The 25,146-nt window shown below is 36.6% G+C and overlaps 1 protein-coding gene across 3 annotated transcripts in view; it reads right to left on the reverse strand.

Annotated features, from left to right (window-relative positions):
• LOC148949236 (uncharacterized) overlaps window positions 1-25,146 on the reverse strand; it is a 137,139-nt gene that overhangs the window by 76,531 nt on the left and 35,462 nt on the right. For all 3 annotated transcript variants that reach the window (XM_089092884.1, XM_089092882.1, XM_089092885.1), the window contains one exon: window positions 11,720-12,071. In XM_089092884.1, coding sequence (XP_088949010.1) covers window positions 11,720-12,017 — 298 coding nt within the window. In that variant the 5' untranslated portion in view covers window positions 12,018-12,071. The remainder of the gene's footprint in view (window positions 1-11,719; window positions 12,072-25,146) is intronic.

A 25,146-nucleotide genomic window follows, 5' to 3' on the forward strand; every position in this document is an offset into this window, starting at 1 on the left:
TTTTGAGGAGGACACTCCCCCACAACCCTCAGGGCAAGGATTATAAGTTATCCCCTGGGGGCATATGAAGTTTTTATTGAAAGCGTTGTCGTAGAAACTTCAAAAGGGCTCATTCGATTGGAAATTGAAAGTGCTAGTGCCTTTTTTAATAGTCTAAAGTGATTGGAGGGCAACTAGTCCCCCCCCCCACGCCCATCATTCCCCCAAACACATCCAATCAAAATTCTGTGTATATCCATTTTGTTCAGCGTAGTTGATTTCCAGATAGAAAATATATTTTTGAGGAGGACACTCCCCCACAACCCTCAGGGCAACGGTTTTAAGTTATGCCCTGGGGGCTCATAAGGGTTTTATAGAAAGCGTTGTCGTAGAAACTTCAAAACAGGCTCATTAGATTGGAAATTCAAAGGGCTATTACCCATTTTAATAGTCGAAAGTGATTGGAGGGCAACTAGCCCCCCCTCACGCCCATCATTCCCCCAAACACATCCAATCAAAATTTTGAGATAGCCATTTTGTTCAGCGTAGTTGATTTCCACATAGAAAATATGTTTTTGAGGAGGACACTCCCCAACAACCCTCAGGGCAAGGGTTTTAAGTTATGCCCTGGGGGCAACTAACTGATTTGTGTGCAACTAACCGCCCTATCACGCCCACCTTTTCCCCAAACACATCCATCTGTGTTTAAGGATGACAACCCCTACCCCCACAGCCCTCAGGGCAAGGGTTTTAAATTATGCCCTGGGGCATATAAAGTTTTTATTGAAAGTGTTGTCGTAGAAACTTCAAAAGGGTTCATTCAATTGGAAATTGAAACGGCTAGTACTTTTTTTAATAATTGAAAGGGATTGGATATCAATTAACGCCCCTCTCACGCCCACCATTTTCCAAAACATATCCAATTAAAATTTTCGGATATGCATTTTGTTCAACGTAGTTGAAAGTTCTGGAAATTAGGTCTTTTAGAATGATAACCCCCTCAGAGCCCTCAGCGCAAGGGCTGTAAGTTTGCCCTGGGTGCGTATAAGGTTTTTATTGAAAGCGTAGAAACTTCAAAAGGGCTCATTCAATTGAAAATTGAAAGGGCTAGTGCCTTTTTTATTAATAGTTGAAAGTAATTGGAGAGCGACTAACGCCCCTCTCACGCCCACCATTTTCCCAAACACATCCAATCAAAATTTTGAGATATCCATTTTGTTCTACGTGGTTTAAAGTTCTTGAAATTAAGTCTTTTAGGATGATAACCCCCTCAGAGCTCTCAGTGCATGGGTTGTAAGTTATGCTCTGGGGGCATATAAAGTTTATATAGAAACCTATTATAGAAATTTCAAAAAGGGATCATTGGATTGGAAATTTAAATTGCCCTTTTTAATAGTTGAAAGTGATTGGAGAGCAATTAATCCCACCCTGACGCCCATCATTTCCCCAAAAAGAATTCAATCAGAGTTTAGAGATAGCCATTTTGTTCAACGTAGTTGAAAGTTCTAGAAATTATGTATTTAAGGATGACAAACCCCCCAGAGCCCCAAGGTCCAAAGGTTGTAAGTTCTGCCCTAGGGGCATATAAGGTTTTTATAGATTGAGTTGTCGTAAAACTTCAAAAGGGGCTAATTTAATTCGAAATTGAGAGGACTTGTGCCCTTTGTAATAGTCGAAAGTGATTGGAGGGTAACTAACGCCCCTCTCACGCCCACCATTTTTCCAAACATACGGAATTAAAATTTTAGGATATCCATTTTGTTCAACGCAGTTGAAAGTTCTGGAAATTAGGTCTTTTAGGATGATAACCCCCTCAGAGGCCTTAGTGCAAGGGTTGTAAGTTTACCCTGGGAGGGTATAAGATTTTTATTGAAAGCGTAGAAACTTCAAAAGGGCTCATTCAATTGGTAATTGAAAGGGCTAGTGTCTTTCTTATTAATTGTTGAAAGTGATTGGAGAGCGACTAACGCCTCTCTCACGCCCACCATTTTCCCAAACACATCCAATCAAAATTTTGAGATATCCATTTTGTTGAACGTGGTTGAAAATTCTTGAAATTAGGTCTTTTAGGATGATAGCCCCCTCAGAGCCCTCAGTGCAAGGATTGTAAGTTATGCACTGGGGGCATATAAAGTTTATATAGAAAGTTGTTATAGAAGTTTCAAAAAGGGCTCATTTGATTGGAAATTTAAATTGCCCTTTTTAATAGTCGAAACTGAGTGGAGAGTAATTAACCCCCCTCTGACGCCAACCATTTCCCTAAAAACCTTCAATCAGACTTTAGAGATAGCCATTTTGTTCAACGTAGTTGAAAGTTCTAGAAATTATGTATTTAAGGATGACAAACCCCCAGAGCCCCAAGACCAAAGGTTGTAAGTTCTGCCCTGGAGGAATATAAGGTTTTTATAGATAGAGTTGTCGTAAAACTTCAAAAGGGGCTCATTCAATTTGAAATTGAGAGGGCTAGTGCCCTTTGTAATAGTCGAAAGTGATTGGAGGGTAACTAACCCCCCTCTCACGCCTACCATTCCTCCAAACACATCCACTCAAAATTTTCAGACAGCCATTTTTTCAACGTAGTAGAAAGTTCTGGAAATTAGGTCTTTGAGAATGACACACCCCCCTCAGCACTCAGGGCAAGGGTTGTAAGTTATGGCCTGGGGGCATATAAAATTTTAATTGAAAGTTTTGTCGTAGGAACTTCAAAAGTGCTCATTTGATTTGAAATTGAAAGGGCTAGGGCTATTTTTAATAGTTGAAAGTCATTGGAGAGCGTCTACCGCCCCTCTCATGCCCACCATTTCCCCAAACACATCCGATCAAAATTTTGAGATAGCCATGTTGTTTAACGTAGTTGAAAGCTCTGGCAACTCGATCTTAGAGAATGACAACCATCCTAACAGACCTTAGGGTAAGGTTTGCTCTTTATACTCCGGGGGCATATAAGGTGTTTATAGAAAGTGTTGTCGTTTCAAAAAGGGCTCATTCGATTGGAAATCGAAAGGTATAGTGCCCGCTTTAATAGTCGAAAGTGATTGGAAGGCTTGACATTTTCATAGTAAAGATCGAAGTGGGTATAATGTATTATTTATTTTTGTTGTTGTTGTTCACCCTCCCCCCTGTGTCCCTGATTAATGCTACTGGTACTACTGTTAATACTAAAACTTTTACTACTACTGACACTACTACTACTACTACTACTGTTACTACTACGAGTACTACTACGGCTCGGCTACTAATACTACTGCTTGTACTACGCCTACTTTTACTACTACTATAACTATTACTTCAAAGAGTAAGGGTATGAAGGTGAATATCTTTGGGAATATTGATGGAGAAATTGAACTAAATCAAAACATACTGCGTGTATACAGGTTGTCACAAGGGCAAATCAGCAATATCTAAGGAACAGCTTGGAGTATTAAGTTGAAACCTACAGAGCTTGTTGTCGAGGATGTTGAACTAACAAAAATACAATTTTTGCATGCTACTACTGCTGCTACTTCAACTGCTACTGCTGCTTCTACTACTACTACTACTACTGCTATCGCTGTCAATACTACAATTACTACTATTATTATGATTATTATTATTATTATTATTATTATTATTATTATTATTATTATTTTTATTGTTATTATTATTCCTGCAAATACTACGACAAGTGCTAAGGCTAAGGGTATTAAGGTGAAGATTTTAGGGATATTTAGAGCAAGTTGAACTAAATCAAAATACACTATGTGCATGCCGGTTGTCAAATGGACGTATCCGTAATGTCCCAGAAACTGCTTAGGGTATTAAATTGAAAATTTCAGCGTATGTTGAGGAGGGGAATGTTGTAAAATATAATGGTGCTAGGTGCATACTGCTACCAATACTAATAGTACTAATGCGACAATTGTTACTACTGAGTCTTAAAATATTAAGCCGAAGCATTCAGGAAATGTTTCGAAAAACACATTGTTGATGCAGGTTATCAAACCTGCCTAACAGCTATATTCCTTGAATAGATTTGAGTATTAAATTGAACTTTTCAGTGCATTTTGAGGAGGATGTCCAAACAACCAAAAGGAACTTTATGCATTCCACTAGCACGACTTTTACAGTTACTGCTAATACTACTACTAAAGCTATGGGTATTAAGGAAAAATTTTCACGAAATGTTGAGGGGTTTTTCAATTAAGTTGAAACTTGCCATGCGTATGCAGGCTGTCAAAAGAACGTATCAGCATTATCTCAGAAACAACTTATAGTATTAGGATAAAACTTTCAATACTTGTTGAGGGGGATGGTGGATTAATTAAAAGGCATTAAGTGCATATTAATGGTAGAAGTAGTAGTACTACTACTAGCAATAGTAGTGCTACTACTAGTGGTTGTATTACTACCACTTCTGCTACTAGTACTGCACTTACTAAGGCTAATGGTATTTAAGGTGAAGCTTTCAGGGATTTTTTTTAGGGGGGGATGCTGAACTAAATAAAAAAAAACACTATATGCATACAGGTTATCAAATGGGCAGATCAGCGATATCTCAGAAACGGCTTATAGTATCAGGTTGTAACTATCAGGATATGAGGCGGGAGTATTGAACTAGACGAAAAGGCAAAATTTGAACATCATTACTGATGCTACTATTAATACTAGTACTGCTGCTATCACTACTACTACTTCCAGTGTCCCAATCTCCTACTGTTACTCCTACTACTCTGACTACTACTATTGCTAATGCTAGAGGAATTTGAATTTGAAATAAATAAAAACACAATATGCACATGCAGTTAGACAAAAGGCATATTACCAATATCTAGGGAACAGCTTAGTAGGAGCCCATTATTGACTCCAGGGGGGCACCTCTGCTGCCATCTATAACCAGTCTAAGTGTACAAGGTCACGTGTCTCTTTCTAGGCCAATCAGGTACTCAGAATACTGCGGGGAAAATGCACATGCGTACTGTATACGAGCATGTCAATGTTATTGATCCCTGTACGAACAAGATCAGATGACAGCATTAGATAAGGAAAAAATGACAGATGTAAATCACAGGCTGGAATACTGTGATAACAAGGTATCATCATCAGATAAGGAAATTTCAACATTGGAAAGGCATCTCAGGGAATGCTAACTCCTATTAAGAGATACATATTATTTTTTATTTGAGCGGTTCTCAACTGTGTTCAGTATAATACACAAGTTCCATTTGAACAGTCTTGTAAGGTCCCCTATCCCAACCCCCAAGGCCCCCCTCCCCGCAACTTTTTGCCCCCCCACATTTTTTAATACTTTTTTTTGCGCGCTTGAGACACAGAAGGGCCCCCTCCCCCAACGTTTTGGCCCCCCCAATTTTTTAATACTTTTTTTTGCGCGCTGGAGACACAGAAGGGCCCCCCCCCAACTTTTTTGGCCCCTCCCCATATTTTTTTTTTTCTTGCGTGCTTGAGACACAGAATTTAACTAACAGAAAAGGTTTTTCAGCTAAAGCGGGGAACAAGTTTAAAACTTTTCCAACAACACACACACAACATGAGAAGAAACCTAGCAAAGGAAGCAAGAAACAACAGACACTCACACAAGTAAAATCGTGAGCCATCTGAATTTTTTCAAAGAAAAGAAAAAAGTTATAGTCCAATTCTAATTTTTTTTCAAAGTAAATAAAAACTCTCCGACTTTTTAATAAACATTCTAAGTGTTTGACATGCTAATGCATCCTAAAATAATGTGAATGTTGTAAATTCTTGGGTATCCCAAAGGGATTTAACTCCTCTGCTGGTTCACGATTTTACCTGTGTGAAAGTCTTCGTTTCTTGCTTCCTGTGCTATGTTTCTTCTCATGTTTTGTGTGTGTTTTTGGAAACTTATGATTTGGTATTTTTACTTATGCTGGTTCATGATTTTACTTGTGTGAAAGTCTGCTGTTTCTTGCGTCCCTTGCTAGGTTTCTTCTCATGTCGTCTGCGTGTTGTTGGAAACTTATGATTTGGTATTTTTACTTGTGCTGGTTCATGATTTTACTTGTGTGAAAGTCTGTTGTTTCTTGCTTCCTTTGCTAGGTTTCTTCTCATGTCGTGTGTGTGTTGTTGGAAACTTATGATTTGGTATTTTTACTTATGCTGGTTCGTGATTTTACTTGTGTGAAAGTCTGTTGTTTCTTGCTTCCTGTGCTATGTTTCTTCTGATGTCGTGTGTGTGTTTTTGGAAACTTATGATTTGGTATTTTTACTTATACTGGTTGATGATTTTATTTGTGTGAATGTCTGCTGTTTCTTGATTCCTTTGCTAGGTTTCTTCTCATGTCGTGTGTGTGTTGTTGGAAACTTATAATTTGGTATTTTTACTTATGCTGGTTCAAGATTTTATTTGTGTGAATGTCTGCTGTTTCTTGCTTCCTTTGCTAGGTTTCTTCTCATGTCGTCTGTGTGTTGTTGGAAACTTATAATTTGGTATTTTTACTTATGCTGGTTCAAGATTTTATTTGTGTGAATGTCTGCTGTTTCTTGCTTCCTTTGCTAGGTTTTTTATCATGTCGTGTGTGTGTTGTTGGAAATTTATGATTTTGTAATTTTACTTATGCTGGTTCAAGATTTTATTTGTGTGAAAGTCTGTTGTTTCTTGCTTTCGGTTCTATGTTTCTTCTCATGTCGTCTGTGTGTTGTTGGAAACTTATGATTTGGTATTTTTACTTGTGCTGGTTCATGATTTTACTTGTTTTTTACTTGTTTGAAAGTCTGTTGTTTCTTGCTTCCTTTGCTAGGTTTCTTCTCATGTCGTGTGTGTGTTGTTGAAAACTTTCGATTTGGTATTTTTACTTATGCTGGTTCAAGATTGTATTTGTGTGAATGTCTGCTGTTTCTTGCTTCCTTTGCTAGGTTTCTTCTCATGTCGTGTGTGTGTTTTTGGAAACTTATCATTTGGTATTTTCAGTTATGATGGTTCAAGATTTTATTTGTGTGGAAGTCTGCTGTTTTTTGCTTTCTGTTCTAGGTTTCTTCTCATGTCGTCTGTTTGTTGTTGGAAACTAATGATCTGGTATTTTTAAATATGCTGGTTCATGATTTTACTTGTGTGAAAGTCTTTGTTTCTTGCTTCCTGTTCTTGCTTCCTGTGCTATGTTTCTTCTCATGTCGTGTGTGTGTTGTTTGGAAACTTATGATGTGGTATTTTTACTTGTGCTGGTTCATGATTTTACTTGTGTGAAAGTCTGCTGTTTCTTGCTTCCTTTGCTAGGTTTCTTCTCATTTCGTGTTTTTCTTGTTGGAAACTTATGATTTGGTATTTTTAATTATGCTGGTTCATGATTTTACTTGTGTGAAAGTCTGCTGTTTCTTGCTTCCTTTGCTAGGTTTCTTCTCATGTCGTCTGTGTGTTGTTGGAAACTTATGATTTGGTTTTTTCACTTATGCTGGTTCATGATTTTACTTGTGTGAAAGTCTGTTGTTTCTTGCTTCCTTTGCTAGGTTTCTTCTCATGTCGTGTGTGTGTTGTTGGAAACTTATGATTTGATGTTTTTATTTATGATGGTTCAAGATTTTATTTGTGTAAATGTCTGCTGTTTCTTGCTTCCTGTTCTATGTTTCTTCTTATGTCGTGTGTGTGTTGTTGCAAACTTATGATTTGATATGTTTACTTATGCTGGTTCATGATTTTACATGCGTGAAAGTCTGTTGTTTCTTGCTTCCTTTGCTAGGTTTCTTCTCATGTCGTGTATGTGTTGTTGAAAAAGTTTTAAACTTGTTCCCTGCTTTATCTGAAAAACCTTTTCTGTTTGTTAATTTCTGTGTCTCAAGCACGCCAAAAAAAAGTATTACAAAATGTGGGGAGGGGCCAAAAAGTAGGGGGGCCCTTCTGTGTCTCAAGCGCGCAAAAAATGTATTAATAAAACAGGGGGAGGGGTACCAAAAAGTTGGGGGGAGGGGTGGGCCCTTCTGTGTCTCAAGAGTGCAAAAAAGCATTAAAAAATGTGGGGGGCCAAAAAGTTGGGGAAGGGGGAGGGGCGCTTCTGTGTCTCAAGCGCGCAAAAAAAATATAAAAAAATGGGGGTGGGCGAAAAAGTTGGGGGGAGGAAGGGCCCTTGGGGGTTGGGGTAGGGGACCTTACAACACTGTTCAAATGGTACTTGTGTATTATACTGAACACAGTCAAGAACCACCCAAATAAAAAATAATATGTATCTCTTAATAGGAGTTAGCGTTCCCTGAGATGCCTTATCATTTTCGTTTCTACTTTTAAATTTATCTTGTCTCATGGAGAAATCGTCTCAATCAGTTATCTTGTCCCGTCTGTGTTTTCAACTCTCTAATAAGAATATTCCAATGTTGAAATCTCCTTATCTGATGATGACACCTTGTTATCACAGTATTCCATCCGGTGATTGAAATCTGTCATCTTTTCCTTATCTGATGATGTCACCTGATCTTGTTCGTACAGGGATCAATAACATTGTCATGCTCGTATTCAGTGCGCATCTGCATTTTCCCCGCAGTATTCTAAGTCCATGATTGGCCTAGAAAGAGACACATGATCTTATACAGTTAGACTGGTTATAGATGGCAGCATAAGTGCCTCCCTGGAGTCAATAATGGGTTCCTACTCAGCTTAGAGAATTAATGTGAAGCTTTCAGGGCGTTTTTAGGGGGAGGTTGAACTAAATCAAAACACAATACGTACACAGGGATCATCAAACGGATGTATTAGTAATAAAATAAAAAAAAAAAGTTTTTTCAACTGAAAGTAAGGAGCGACATTAAAACTTAAAACGAACAGAAATTATTCCGTATATAAAAGGGGGATCCCATCATCAACGCCTCGCTCTTTACGCTAAAGTTTTTTACTGTTTTAGAAAATAAAACTGTGAAACATAGTCAAACTTTAGCGTAAAGAGCGAGGCGTCGAGGAGGGAACCGCCCATTTCATATATAGAATAATTTCTGTTCGTTTTAAGTTTTAATGGCACTCCTTACTTTCAGTTAAAAGAACTTATTTTTTTTGTATTTAATTTCTGAATGTTTTTGAATTAATGCAGCTTTTTTTTGTCTCACGGTACATGAATAGTTAAAACGAAATTTGCATATTAATTTTACTTTTTTTTGGCTAAATGGCTTTCTCAAGATTTTGTTCTGACGTAATTTACGGCTTCACTTACGCAACGAACTTCTATATTCGTATGTTTTTATTACGTATATTAAGGAGTTCGCCCCCTAGTCAATACCTCACTCTTTACGCTAAAGTTCGAATTCTGTTCGAACCACAAACCCCTGCACCACAAAGGCCAGCGAATTAGAATAGATAGCTCTTTTGAAAGTACTAAAAAGAACTTTAGCGTAAAGAGCGAGGTATTGACTAGGGGGAAAACCCCCTAATATACGTAATAATTTTTGCTCGTTTTAAGTTCTAATGTTACTCCTTATTTTCAGTTGAAAAAACTTGTTTTTTTATTTAATTTCTGATCGTTTTTTCAATAATGCTGAGAAATCCGGCGCCCCCTTCATAGAAATGTCCCTTCACCCAAGGAAACATTCTCCCCCGTAACTCCCTCCTCTGACCCCCCCCCCTCAACAGAAACACATTCCTCCTGAAATCGTCTGTATACTTCCCATTAACCAATACTATATGTAAATAATGGGCAAAGTTCATAACTTGCAGCCCTTCCCCCGGGAACTGTGGGGCATTAAGTTATTCTCAAAGACATATCTATTAAATTTTCGACGATGCTGAACAAAATGTCTACCTCAAAATTTTCATTGGATGACTTTGGGAGAAAAAATGAGCGTGGGAGGGGGCCAAGTTGCCCTCCAATTTTTTTGGTCTCTTAAAAAGGGCACTAGAACTTTTAATTTATGTTTGAATGAGCCCTCTCACGATATTCTAGGACTACTAAATAGATTCAATCACCCCTAGGAAAAAAAATAAAAAAAAAACAAATAAACACGCATCCGTGATCTTTTTTATGGCAAAAAATACAAAATTCCTCATTTTTGCAGATAAGAGGTTGAAACTTCTGTAGTAGGGTTCTCTGATATGCTGAATCTGATGGTGTAATTTTCATTAAAGTTCTATGACTTTTAGGGGTTGTTTCCTGTTTTTTTCGAAAATAAGGCAAATTTTCTCAGGCGTGTAACTCTTGATGGGTAACATTAAACTTGATGAAACTTATATATTTGAAATCAACATAAAAATTTGACTTGCTACTTCTACTTGCTACTATCGCTGCTACTATTGAACTAAATTAAAATAGTTTAAGTACATCCTGGCTGTCAAAATAGCATAGGCGGGATATCTTGGATAGAGTGCAAAGTAGAAACTTTCAAGGAAACTTTATCTTGCTTTAAAACTAAATCAAACGGCACTATGTGCATGCTGGCTGTCAATATGACATGTCAGCAACATATCCAGATCGGTTGAGGGAATTAAGTTGGATCTATCATTGCTACAGATATAACCTACTGATATAACTTTTTTTTATAAGGGTTTGAGTGAATCCTGGCTGTCAAAATGGCATAGATGCAATTTCATAGAAACAGAATAGGGTATTTAAGTTTTGTTTTCATGGAAATCTGAAGAGGCAAAAAACCTAATCAAAAGGTATTATGTGTATCCAGATTGTCCAAAGGGCGTACAAGGGATATACAAATAACAGCTAGAAGTTTTACCCTGGAACTTTTAGAGCATTTTATTAGAAATACTGAACAGAATCAAAAGACACTGTGCCCGTCAAAGTTTGTCAGGAGGTACCGGAGGGTCCTTCATAACAGATAAAGGTATTAACTTGAAGCTTTTAGGATATGTTGAGGAGTATGCTTTCTTAAATATGGAAGTTAAAAGGGATTATCTGCAATACATAGGGTCCGAGGCTAAAACAGTTCAAGTACTATATCCATGTCTTTAATTCTTCAACACGTATCGCGAGGCCAGCTGTAAAACAAAGCATTAAGCTTACGTTAAAAAAAATCTAGAAATGCGGAGTTTCCGTGTTCCACCTGTGATGATCCATATATAAATATTTTACGCATCTATTAACCAATAAGAAATCAGCAGTTGCTTTAATACTGGTTCAAATCAATAATTGCTTAAAGGATTTTTATGTTATATATAAGAAATAGACTAAATCGTCCAATAGTCGGAATTAGCACAATAATTGAGGGGTTAGCGCACAAGACTTGAGACCCTTTGTCCATGGTTCAAGTTTTGGTGTCGCTGGTTATTTAATTTGAACGGGAGTCAGTGGTCTGACTCTCTAAGTTCAGCCAGAGTCGACCCAGCTCTAAATCGGTACCTGGAGAAAGGCCCATCCCCTTTCTACTTCCTAGCTGAAAGGCCATGAAACGGATATCAGCACCGCTGACAGGAATTGTAAAATCCAATGCTGCACTCAAGGCCTTATCCAGGGGGTAGGGGGTTCGAACCTCCTCCCCCCCGCCAAAATGTTTGTCTGACTCGTAAAAACGTAACAAAATTGGATTTAAACAAATTTTTATGCGTTTTTTTAGGTTTTTTGTGTAACCTTCCCCCCCCCCCTCACCGAAAAAAATACTTTTGTATACCCTCCCCCCTGAAAAAATCCTGGATACGGCCCTGGCCGTACTTTTAAATCTACCTTATTAATATATCTAAATGTGGAAAACTAAGTGAATATTTGTCTTTTTCTTTTTTCTCCCATAAACTCTTTAATGTGATCAGACAGCACACTAAGAATTTTAAACGGCTAAAATATATTTTACCATAATAAAATAACGTCTTACTTACCAAACGCAAAAACTGACGTATACACTCTTGACACACTATAAAAAATCACCTTGCTCTTAAGGCATGTCTTTTGTAATGGGTCACGAAATACTGTAAATACTACTGGTATTATAGAACCAATTACTGCTGAGATAAATATACTCAAATCCTTGTCCTCGGGGTATAGATAATTGTCTAGAAGTTGCCATACACCTCTCCAAAATCCCACTACAAGAGGTGAAACTATAAACAATGCAAATATTCCATCCGCCACTTGTGACAACCATTGTCGGACTCGATTTTTCCACTTTGAGTCCATGGCTTTGCAGCATTTCGAATGGAAAATGTAAATATGGACTGCTTAGTTTTGTGCCTGCAAGGAATAATTATAGTAACATAATTGTAGGACGTACATTTAAAATAATCTTTAAATCAACGCACTAAATAGCATTAAGACGCAAAATAAAAGTCAATAAACGTTCCTTGCTTTCTGTCAATAGTATTTTTCCGTCAAATGTCCAAGTGTCCATATTTAATCATGTCATATTAAACTTCATCCCACGATCTATTCATCGATTAATTTTTAAAAAATATAAAAAAAAATATCAAAAGAAAAGTAAAACCTAAAATGAGTGTAAATAAAGTCCTATAATAATTCAAAAGTAAAGCGAGCAAAAATTACCATGAATATACAAATTTAGAGCCAACATAAATAAAAATACTCCCATCAAACTAAAGATAATAGATAAATTGCTGATGAACAAAATAATACTAAAACGAAGAAAAATTAAAACAGTTAAGTTAGTAGCCATCGTTTTTATATCATCGCTCGCACACAAGAAAGCCCTCGAGCCATCCAGTCCTTTCAAATCGAGTACCTATCCAAAGGATATCTCCATATCCCCTTCCATATCCCCTTCCTTCTTTTTCCAAAATAAACCCACCCACCCTTCCGCCTGCTTTTCAGCATTTTCCTACCCTTCCATCTATCCTTCCCCGTCACCTTGCGAACCCACTCAACGGGGACTCTTCGTGCCGTATCCCTGCAAAAATAACCTCACCTCTCTTGATTCCTCCAGTTCACCCCAAACTCAGCCGCTACTTGGTTACTGTTGTTTAGAGTTTATGCTAGTGACTGCTCAATTAAATGCCCTTGCATATGAAAAAGATGGATATGATCCCCCAGCCCCTTGTTCTGGCCACACGAGCTTACCCCCTGAAAAGAATTCCGCTAGAACCTGACCTCATCTGTGATATAAAAAAAAAGTAAAGTATAAAAACGGTCCCGTCACAAGTCGTTTTCAATTCCTCACACTTTTGTCGAGCAACGCTGAAAGCTTTAACTTTGAAAAACTTAATGAATTAGACACCATTTCTAAAATATATAGATCAGATGTAATGGCTATTACCTATGTGCAAGCTCAAAATTTGCACATTTTAAAAATTAACAATTTTTCACAATTTATTAAACTCCAGAAAATTTATTAAACTCCTGCTGGGTGACGCAAATGATATAAAACTAGATTCTACATGTAATGCTTTTAATTTAAAACAGATTATTAAGGTCCCAACTACAAAAAACAGTACTACTCTTGATTTAATTTGCACCAATCTTTCGAAGTTTTAAAAACCCGTCTCCACTCTTCCCCCTCTAGGGGTTAGTTACCACTTTAGCCTTCTCCTATCTCCACTGGCTAAAGTGAACTAAAGTGGCTAACTGAAACCGCCTATAGACCTCTTATTGACTCAGGACTCTACAATTTTGGCTCTTGGATTACTACTGAAAATTGGTCCACTGTGTATCAAACAAATGACGTTGACTACATGGCTTTGTCCTTCCAAAATTCACTGAGGAGTAATTATGAACCCCACTTTCCTGAGAAAAAAATTAAAACGTCTTCTACAGATAAGCCTTATGTTACTGAGTGTTTTATACAACTTATAAGAGAGAAAATGATTTTTTTAAGACAGGTCGTATTATTGAAACTAATAGTCTAAAGAAGTTCCTAAAGAAAAAAAAAATCAGAAAAGCAGCTTCTGATTATTATAATATTAAAGTCAAAGATCTTTATTCTAATAAACCCAAGCATTAATACAGAAAAATTAAAGAGATATTCAGAAAAAGTCCTTCTGAAGTTAAATTTCAATTCCCTGAACCCCTTAATAAGATTGCCAACGATATGAACTTTTACCTTGCTTCCATCATTCAAAGTCTCCCCCCCCCCTTTCACTGGCTGAAGTCCAGCTATTCCTCCCAACACCTCCTTCTCCCTTATTTCTCCCTCTGATGTTATAAATAAAATCCTAAAGCGCAGAAAATCAAGTACTTGTCCCTTGGGCATCCCAGTTGACTTAATTAAAGCCTTTTCAGACAAAATTACTGAGCCCTTATCAAATATTTTCAACCACATCACAAAATTTGGTAAATTCCCAAGCTGCTGGAAACAAGGTATTATAACACCTCTCCCAAAAAATGCACCAGTCTGACTTTTTCCAACGCTCGCCCCATTACACTCACTTCAGTTCTTTCCAAACTTTATGAAGGTTTCCTCTGTGACTGCCTTATAGTTAATGTTTGTCCTCGTATTGACGTCCGACAGTTTGGTAATTTAAGGAAAACTTCCATCACCCATTACCTTGTGCACTTAATACATACCATCGTAAGTAACCTTGAGAAACCAAATGTTTGGCTGAAACATGCCTAGGTTGATTTCCAAAAAGCGTTTGACCTGGTTGACCACACCACCTTAACTCGTTCACTACTGGTTAACTTTGAACTTGATCCTCTGTTAGTAAATATTGTTATATCGTTTCTTTCAAATTGATCTCAAGGTGTAAAATACAAAAATATTTTCTCTAATCCCCTCCCTATATATTGTGAATTCTTCAAGGAACCTTATTGGGACCACTTTTATTTCTGGTTATGATTAACGATATTGGTAAGGATTTCCCCCAAAGGTGGAAATATGTGGATGATTTATCAACCCTTGAAGTATGTCACGGGAATATTAAAAGTGACCCCCTCGAAATCCTAACCCATATTTCGGATGAAGCTAAGAACCTAAATATGAAAGTAAATCCCACTAATCAAATATAATGACGATAAGTTTCTTCAAATCCACTCCCATTTTCCTTAACCCTATTCCACCCGAAATGCTTGTGAAACATGTTAAACTCCTTGGTGTCACAATTTCAAATAATCTTAAGTGGAACATGCATGTTTCAAACATTGTTAAACAAGCAAATGTTTCAATATCTATGTTAAAACTTCTAAACAAATTTAATTGCCCTAAGAGGCATTCCCTCCGTGTTTATTTATCATTCATCAGGCCGCTATTGAAATATGCATGTCCGGTCTGGCATTCGCATCTTTCAAGCGAACTTAGCGACAAGTCGGTCCAAAAGCGTTCACTCAGGATCAGCTACAAAGAAGGCAAAATTCTGTACTCCTTCCTCCTTAAATTCGCACGTGTTACCACGTTAAAAGAACGGAGAGAACAAATTTGTTTGCGTTTTGGTAAATCCGAAATGTCTAATCCTCGCACTGAGAACATCTTTCCCAATTTTTATGACCCCATTAGGCCCCGACTCCCCCGCTTAGCTTCTTTGGCATTTCCAACGTATTAATCGATCCATACCGTTACTTAGAGGTTCCGGAAAAGTTTTATCCTCTTTATTCTGAAGCGCTTTAATAATTAATGAACTATGTCCTGCACCAAAATTAACTCCTCCGTCCCTAATTTTAGTTGTTGATGAAAGCTCACAATAATCATGCGTCACTTTTATTTTGCCCTTTTATGATTTTATTTATACCATATTTCATTTTTGACCTTTAATTAAAATCCTTTCTTTAATTGTAAATTTCATTTTGACAGTTAATTTGACTTGATTTTAGTTTTATTTTGTTTTTTAGTTTACAGTATTTGACTTTGAATACGAATTCGGCAATGTTTTCTTCTTGCCTGTGAGCGCAGTAGGTTTTAGACTTTTACAGGGAGAGAAGGAGGTGATACCCAAACTCTTCATCGTAATGATTTTTGTTCGTTTCAAGCTTGATTTGCACATTCAATTTAAATTTCACTCGTTTTAAGATTTATTTATTCATTTACATTAATATCTATTGTATGTTTGTTTGCATTGACTGTTTATTTAATTTCTGTTCGTTTTAAGTTTCATTTATTCTTCAATAGCAAAATATATTTTTTCTTTTTAAGCTTGATTTTCATATTCAATCTAAGCATTACTCGCTTTAAGATCTATTTTTTCATTTATATTATTACTTGTATGTTTTTTCCGATGATTGTTTATTTAATTCCTGTTCGTTTTAAGTTTCATTTATATTTCAATAGCAAAATATTTTTTTTCTTTTTAAGCTTTTATACCAGCCATTTAAACATTTGCCTCTCAATTGCTTGAACTATCCGTCTTGGCTTTTCTCTGTCTACAATTAGCCATATCTTGATGCAACCTGCTGCAAAATACTTGATAACTTCAATTCAAAATCAACAGGCGAGTAATGCTTTGATTGAATATGAAAATCAAGCTTAAAAAGAAAAAAAATATTTTGCTATCGAAGAATAAATGAAACTTAAAACGAACAGAAATTAAATAAACAGTCAATGCAAACAAACATACAATAGAGAAACATACAATAATCTCTTATTTGTAGTGATTTTTGTTCGTTTCAAGCTTGGTTTGCAAATTCAATTTAAGCTTCACTCGTTTTAAGATTTATTTATTCATTGACATTAATATCTATTGCATGTTTGTTTGTATTGATTGTTTATTTAATTTCTCTTCGTTTTAAGTTTCATTTATAGTTCAATAGCAAAATATTTTTTTCGCTTTAAGCTTGATTTTCATATTCAATCTAAGCATTACATGCTTTAAGAGCTATTTATTCATTTATATTATTACTTGTTGTATGTTTCTTCCTATGATTGTTTATTTAATTTCTGTTCGTTTTGGGTTTCATCTATTCTTTAATAGTAATTTCTGGTCGTTTTGAGTTTGAATTTAAACAGGTATTTGTATCTACTGAGATGAAGTTTAATCTCAATCTGAGATTAAATGACCTTTACCTTTCTTTGAAAAACTTATTTTTCGGAAAGTTTTTTAAATAATTTTTGATTGTTTTATATTGCAAAAAATTTCAAGTTTATAAAAATTCCTTATTTTAAAATCAAACTTTAAAAAAAGTCAAATGTTCATCAAAGTATCAAAACTGGTATTAAGTAACAATATCAAAGTGAAAAAAGTTTGGCCTCTTTGAAATGAGCCCCCTTTAAAGTTTATACGACGACCCCTTTTATATGAAGTGCCTCTGGGAAAAAATAAATGGAATTGTGGGGGAGGTTAGCTACCCTCCGATCACTTTTTCTCTTAAAAACCGAATTACGACTTTCAATTTCCAATCAAATGAGCCCTCTATGAAGTTTATACGAGCATCCCTTCCCTAACAACCATATATACCCCAAGGGCATAACTTACAACGCCCACCCTTGGGCCCTGGGGGAATGGGTCGACACCGGAGTTTTTGTTATCTGAAGTTTGAACCATTTTTCAGAGGCAACGCTGTAGCGTTGCCTATAGTAAAGGCCATACGGCTGCAATATTTTATTATTTATTTTTTTTTTACCAGAGGCACTTCATATGGAAGGGGTAGTCGTACAAACTTCAAAGGGGGATCATTTGATTGGAAATCGAGAGTTATAGTGCCCTTTTTAATAGTAGAAAGTTATTAGAGGGCAATTAGCCCCCCCCCACGCCCACAATTCCCCAAAAACACATTCAATCAAAATTTTGAGATAGCCATTTTGTTCAGCGTAGTTGATTTCAAATTATAAACTATATTTTTTAGGAGTACAATCCCCCGAAACCCTCAAGTCAAGGGTTTTAATTTATGCCCTGGGGGTATATAAGGATCTTAAAGAAGGCGTTGTCGTAGAAAGTTCAAAACAGGTTCAATCGATTGGAAATTAAAGGGCTAGTGCCCTTTTTAATAATCGAACGTGATTGAAGTGTAACTAGCCCCCCTCCCCCCGACGCCCATCCTTACCCCAAATACATCCAATCAAAATTGTGAGATAGCCATTTTGTTCAGCGTAGTTGATTTCCAAATAGAAAATATGTTTTTTAGGAGGACACTCCCCCTCAACCCCTAAGGCAAGGGTTTTATGTTATACCCTGGGGGCATATAAGGTTTTTATAGAAGGCTTGTCGTAGAAACTTCAAAAAAGGCTCATTCGATTGGAAATTCAAAAAGCTAATGCCCTTTTTAATAGTCAAAAGTGATTGGAAGGCAACTAGCCCCTCCCCCCACGCCCATCATTCCCCCAAACACATCCAATCAAAATTTTGAGATAGTCATTTTGTTCAGCGTAGTTGATTTCCAGATTAAATATAAATTTTGAGGAGGACACTCCCCCACAACCCTCAGGGCAAGGGTTTTAAGTTATGCCCTGGGGGCATATAAGGTTTTTATAGAAGGCGTTTTCGTAGAAACTTCAAAAAAGGCTCAATCGATAGGAAATTAATGGGCTAGTGCCCTTTTTAATAGTGGAAAGTGATTGGAGTGCAACTAGAACCACCCCCACACACCCATCATTTCCCCAAACACATCCAATCAAAATTTTGAGATAGCCATTTTGTTCAGCGTGGTGGTTTCAAGATAGAAAATATATTTTTGAGGAGGACACTCCCCCAAAACCTTCAGGGCAAGGGTTTTAAGATATGCCCTGGGGGCAAATAAGGTTTTATAGAAGGCGTTGTCGTAGAAACTTCAAAACATGCTCGTTCGATTGGAAATTCAAAGAGCTAGTGCCCTTTTTAATAGTCGAAAGTGATTGGAGTGTAACTAGCCCCCCCTCCCCGCCCATCATTTCCCCAAACACATTCAATCAAAATTTTCAGATAGCTATTTTGTTCAGCGTAGTTGATTTCCAGATAGAAAATATATTTTTGAGGAGGACACTCCCCCACAACCCTCAGGGCAAGGGTTTTAAGTTATGCCCTGGGGGCACATAAGGTTTTTATAGAAGGCGTTGTGGTAGAAACTTCAAAAAAGGCTCATTCGATTGGAAATTCAAAGGGATAGTGCTCTTTTTACTAGTCGAAAGTGATTGAAGGGCAACTAGCCCCCCCCCCCCCACGCCCATCATTCCCCCAAATACATCCAATCAAAATTTTGAGATAGACATTTCGTTCAACATAGTTGATTTCCAGATAGAAAATATATTTTTGAGGAGGAAACTCCCCCACAACCCTCAGGGCAAGGGTTTTAAGTTATGCCCTGGGGACATATAAGGTTTTTTATAGAAGGGGTTGTCGTAGAAACTTCAAAAATGGCTCATTCGATTAGAAATTCAAAGAGCTAATGCGCTTTTTAATAGTCGAAAGTGATTTGAGGGCAACTAACCCCCCTCTCACGCCCACCTTTTCACCAAACACATCCAATCAAAATTTTGAGACAGCCCTTTAATTAAACGTAGTTTTAAGTTCTGGAAATTAGGTCTTTGAGGATTACAACTCCCTCAAAGCCCTCAGGGCAAGGGTTGTAATTTAAGGATTCTCCGAATCCTTCATATTATTTCTTATGGAAGGGATGCTCGTATAAACTTAAGAGAGGGCTCATTTGATTGAAAATTGAAAGTTCTTGTTCACTTTTTAAGAGTCAAAAGAAATTGAAGGGCAACAAGCCCCTCTCCCTCTTCCACGCCCTAAATGCATCAGATGAAAATTTTGAGACATACATTTTGTTAAAATAGTTCAAAGTTCTGATAACAAAAAACTCCAGTGTCGACACAGCCCACCAGGGCCCAGGGGTAGGCTTTGTAAGTTATGCCCTGGGGCATAACTCATTAAGGGGGGTTTATAACTTATGGGAAGGGGTTTTGTATGGGAAGAACACATAGGAAATCTATTATAATTATCCAATTATAAGGTTAAAATACATACTCGGTGATAGATGCAAAATTGCTTTGGCACACAAATTCCTATTAAGGTGAATTCCAAACAGTCGTGATCCCTTTGTGTCAGCAAGTGAAATGGTCCAAATCCCCTTATTGGAGCTATTTTTTCAATCCATTCATTGTTGTTGTCAATCGCTTTCCACAAGTTATGCAAGCTGTCTATTGTTCATATATAAGGTTTTTATCAAAGAGGTAATCGTACAGACTTTGAAAAAAGCCTCATTCGATTTAAATTGATAGTTCTAGATCCGTTTTTTAAAGTCAAGGATAATCGGACAGTAAGCACCTCCCCATGCCATAAAAACTTGAAACTTTTTGCAATCAAAAACGAACAAAAATTAATTTAAAACAACTTTCCGAAAAATAAGTTTTTCAAAGAAAAGTAAAGGCCATTTTAAACTTAAGCTAAGGAGATACAAATACCTGTTAAAAGTCAAACTCAAAACGACCAGAAATCACTATTAAAGAATAAATGAAACCCAAAACGAACAGAAATTAAATAAACAATCATAGCAAAAAACATACAACAAGTAATAATATGAATGAATAAATAGATCTTAAAGCGAGTAATGCTTAGATTGAATATGAAAATCAAGCTTAAAACGAAAACAAATATTTTGCTATTAAAGTATAAATGAAACTTAAAACGAACAGAAATTAAATAAACCATCAATGCGAATAAACATACAATATATATTAATGTAAATGAATAAATAAATCTTAAAACGTGTGAAACTTAAATTGAATATGCAAATCAAGTTTGAATCGAATAAAAGTAACTACAAACAAGAGTTTGGGTATCGTCTCACTGCAGCAGCCTAAAACCTACTGCTTCATTGGCGCTTTACTGAAAACGCATTTTATTACAAATGTTTTCTTTTGTACTTAATATTGAAAATAAATATTAAAATTACAGTAAAATTTCGAACTGATGAGCTTTTAGCAATTAATATCATTATACATCAAATATTCAGTTTAATTTATTACTTCTTTTCAAGATTAGTCAAGACAAATATAGTTTCACTACAAGCAAAGTTTGGATACTGCCCCCTTCTTTAACTGTAAAAACCTAAAGCCTTCTGCGTCATTGGTGCTTCACTGAAAACGAATTACTCGTATATTACAAATTTATTATTTTCCAGTTCTTACAATATTGAAGATGAAAATAAAAATTACAGTTAAAAAAAATCTTGAACTGATGGATCTTTCAACAATTAATATCATTATATATCTAATATTCAATTTGATTTTGTTTATACTTTCCAAGACTGTTTAAGACTCATATAGTTTTGTCATTTTTTTTAACTCTGCCATTTTTTGTAACTAATCGTGTTAGTTTATTATGAAAACATTCTATGGCTTCTAGGCATTTCTATTTGAGCGGAACACCGCACCTCATACTTTGTGGAACGTGAATTTTCTTGCATGAAACTCCAAAATATAATAAAATATCAAGTTTAGGAGTGTTCCACCGCTCGCAAGCTAGTGCCATTGGTATTTTTGAATCCGCCTGGTCAATTTAGGGGGTGGAGGGTAGGCTAATTTTCGTAGCAACCACAATCGATCGTGGTATTGTTCACATTTTCAACACCTGGCGTCCGGACTATCATATAATCTACCAAGCATACAACTACCCAAAATCAGTATCAATAAATAAATGAAACCCAAAACGAAAAAAAATTAAAATAAATATTAGAGTCAAACTCAAAACAAGCATAAATTAATGTGAGTAGGGTTCAAAACCCCTATGCTTTCTAAAAGCCAGAATATAATTTGTACTTTACTGAAAAAAATTCAAATGAGTTTACTGAAAAAAAATGTGCATTGTCAATTTAATATACATATGCTGATATTTATTCCCTAAAATCTTAATTAATTTTTGATTTCTTAAAGTTACAAAAGTGAAAATATTTCAAAGAATTGTTTTCAGTAAAGCGCCAATGACGTAGTAGGTTTTAGGCTTTTGCAGTGAGACGATACCCAAACTCTTGTTTGTAGTTATTTTTATTCGATTCAAACTTGATTTGCATATTCCATTTAAGTTTCAGTCGTTTTAAGATTTATTTATTCATTTACATTAATATATATTGTATGTTTGTCCGCATTGATTGTTTATTTAATTTCTGTTCGTTTTAAGTTTCATTTATACTTTAATAGCAAAATATTTGTTTTCGTTTTAAGCTTGATTTTCATATTCAATCTAAGCATTACTCGCTTTAAGATCTATTTATACATTTATATTATCACTTGTTGTATGTTTTTTTCTATGACTGTTTATTTAATTTCTGTTCGTTTTGGGTTTCATTTATTCTCTAATAGTAATTTCTGGTCGTTTTGAGTTTGAATTTTAACAGGTATTTGTATCTCCTGAGCTTAAGTTTAAAATGGACTTTACTTTTCTTCGAAAAACTTATCTTTCGGTAAGTTTTTTTTAATTAATTTTAACAAAATGTCGATCTCAAAATATTTATCTGATGCATTTAGGGCGTGAAGAGGGGGGGGGGGCTAGTTTCCCTCCGATCTTTTTTTACTCTTAAAAAGTTAACGAGAACTGTCAATTTACAATCAAATGAACCCTATACAAAGTTTATGCAAGAATCCCTTCCATAAAAACTACATATGCCCCCAGAGCGTTACTAACAACGCCTGCCTCCAGGCCCTGGCGGGTTGAGTCGACACACGAGTTTTTCTTACCTGGCCTTTGAATTATTCTAATGAAATGGCTATTTTAAAATTATATCGGATAGGCTTGGGAAAAAAGGGTCTGTGGGAGGGAGCTAGTTGCCCTCGGATATTTTTTGACTCTTAAAAGGGGAACTAGAACTTTCAATTTCCAAATAAATGAGCCGTCTCTGAAGTTTATACGAGCATCTCTTTCATAAGAACCTTACCCTCCACCAGGACAACACATACAACATTTACCCTCTGTGCCCTGGGGGGTTGTGTTGACACCAGAGTTTTGTTATATAATTTTTGAACATTTTTTTAAAAAAAACTGGCTATCTCAAAATTTGTAGCGGATAGGTTTGGGGGGAAAAGGGCGCGGGGGTGGGGCTATTGGCCCTTAAATCTCTTGAATCTTAAAAGGTGAACTAGAACTTTCAATTTTCAATCACATGAGCCCTCTATGAAGTTTATACGAGCATCCCTTTCATAACAACCTTACCCTCCACCAGGACAACACATACAACATTTACCCTCTGTGCCCTGGGGGGTTGTGTTGACACCAGAGTTTTGTTATAAAATTTTTGAATTTTTTTTTTTTAAACTGGCTATCTCAAAATTTGTAGCGGATAGGTTTGGGGGGAAAATGGGGCGGGGCTATTGGCCCTTAAATCTCTTGAATCTAAAAAGGTGAACTAGAACTTTCAATTTTCAATCACATGAGCCCTCTATGAAGTTTATACGAGCATCCGTTTCATAAGAACCATACATGCCCTTAGGCCGTAACTTAGAACGCCTTCTCCCGGGTCCTGGGGGGGGCTGTATTGACACCGGAGTTTTTCTTATCCGACCTTTCAACTATTTTTTTTTAAGAATGTCTATCTCAAAATTTTCATCAGATGGGTTTGGAAAAAGAAGGCGTGGGGGGGGGGGCTAGTTTCCCTGGCATCTCTTTTGATTATTAAAAAGTGAACTCGATTTCCAATCAAATTTCCAATCAAATGAGCCCTCTGATGTTTATACGAGTATACCTTTCATAAAAACCATATATTCCCCAGGGCATAACTTACTCGCCTGCTCTTGGGCCCTGGGAGGTTGTGTCGACACCTGAGTTTTTGTTATCTGACTTTTGAACAATTTTTAACTTAATGGCTATCTCAAAATTTTTATCGGATGCATTCGGGAAAAAAGGGTCATGAGGACTAGTTGCCCTCCAATCTCTTTTGACTCTCAGAAACTGAACTACAACTTTCAATTCCCAATCAAATTAGCCCTCTCTGAAGTTTTTATGAGCATCATTTCCATAAGAACCATAGATTCCCCCAGGGCATAACTTAAAATGCCTACCTTTCGGGCCCTGGGGGGCTGTATCGACCCCGGAGTTTTGTTATATGTTCTTTGAATTATTTTTTTCTAAATTGCTATCTCAAAGTTCTTATCAGATGGGTTTGAGAAAAAAGGGCGTGGAGGGGGGCTGTGTGCCCTCCAACCTCTTTTGACTCTTAAAAAATGAACTAGAACTTTCAATTTCAAATCAAATAAGACCTCTTTGAAGTTTATATGAGCATCCCTTCCATAAGAACCATATATACCCCAGGGCATAACTCACAACGCCTGCCCCCGGCCCCTGGGGGGTTGTGTTGACAATGGAGTTTTTGTTATATGATCTTTGAACTATTTTTAACAAAATATCTATCTCAAAATTTTTGTCGGATGCATTTGGGAAAAAAGTGTGTGTGGGGGGGGCTGGTTACCCTTCGATATCTTTTCACGCCTAAAAAGGGAACTAGAACTTTCAATTTCCAATCAAGAGAACCCTCTCTAAAGTTTATACGAGCATTCCTTCCATAAGAACCATATATACCCCCAAGGCGTAACGTATAACCCTTGCCCTGAAGACCTTGGGGGGGGGGGTGTCATGCTATAAGATATAATTTCCAGAATTTTCAACTACGTTGAACAAAATAGCTATCTCAAAATTTTGATTGGATGTGTTTGGGGGAAAGGTGGGCGTGGAAGGGAAGTTGCCTTTAAATCACTTTAGACCATTAAAAAGGGCACTAGCCATTTAAATTTCCAGTCGAATGAGCCCTTTTTGAAGTTTCGAAGACAACGCTTTCTACAAAAAAAAACTTATATGCCCCCAGACCATAGCTTACAACCCGTGCCCTTAGGGCTGTGAGGGGTTTATCATCCACAAAGACCTAATTTCCAGAATTTTCAACCACGTTGAACAAAATGGCTATCTCAAAATTTTGATTGGATGTGTTTGGAGAAAAGGTGGGCGTGAGAGGGGGGTTAGTTGCCCTCCAATCACTTTCAACTATTAAAAAGCCCACTAACCCTTTGAATTTCAAATCGAATGAGCCCTTTTTGAAGGTTCTACGACAAAGCGTTTTATAAAAATCTTATTTGCCCCCAGGGCATAACTTACAACCCTTGCCCTGAGGGCTGTGAGGGGGTTGTCATCTTCAAAGACCTATTTTCCAGAATTTTCAAGTAGGTTGAACAAAATGGCTATCTGTAACTGTTGATTGGATGTGTTTTGGGAAAAGGTGGGCGTGGGATGGGTATTGGGTGCCCTCCAATCAGTGTCAACTATTCAAAAGGACACTAGCCCTTTGAATTTCTAAAAGAATGAGCCCTTTTTGAATCTTCTATGACAAAGCTTTCTATAAAAAGCTTATATGCCCCCAGGGCATAACTTACAACCCTTGCCCTGAGGGCTGTTGGGGGAGTGTCCTCCTCAAAAACATTTCTATATGGAAATCAACTACGTAGAACAAAATGGCTATCTCAAAATTTTGATTGGAT

The sequence above is a fragment of the Artemia sp. Qi Xiang Cuo genome, chromosome 8 (genome assembly GCF_049724085.1).
Source record: "Artemia sp. Qi Xiang Cuo chromosome 8, ASM4972408v1, whole genome shotgun sequence".
In the NCBI taxonomy this organism is placed as follows: Eukaryota; Metazoa; Arthropoda; class Branchiopoda; order Anostraca; family Artemiidae; genus Artemia; species Artemia sp. Qi Xiang Cuo.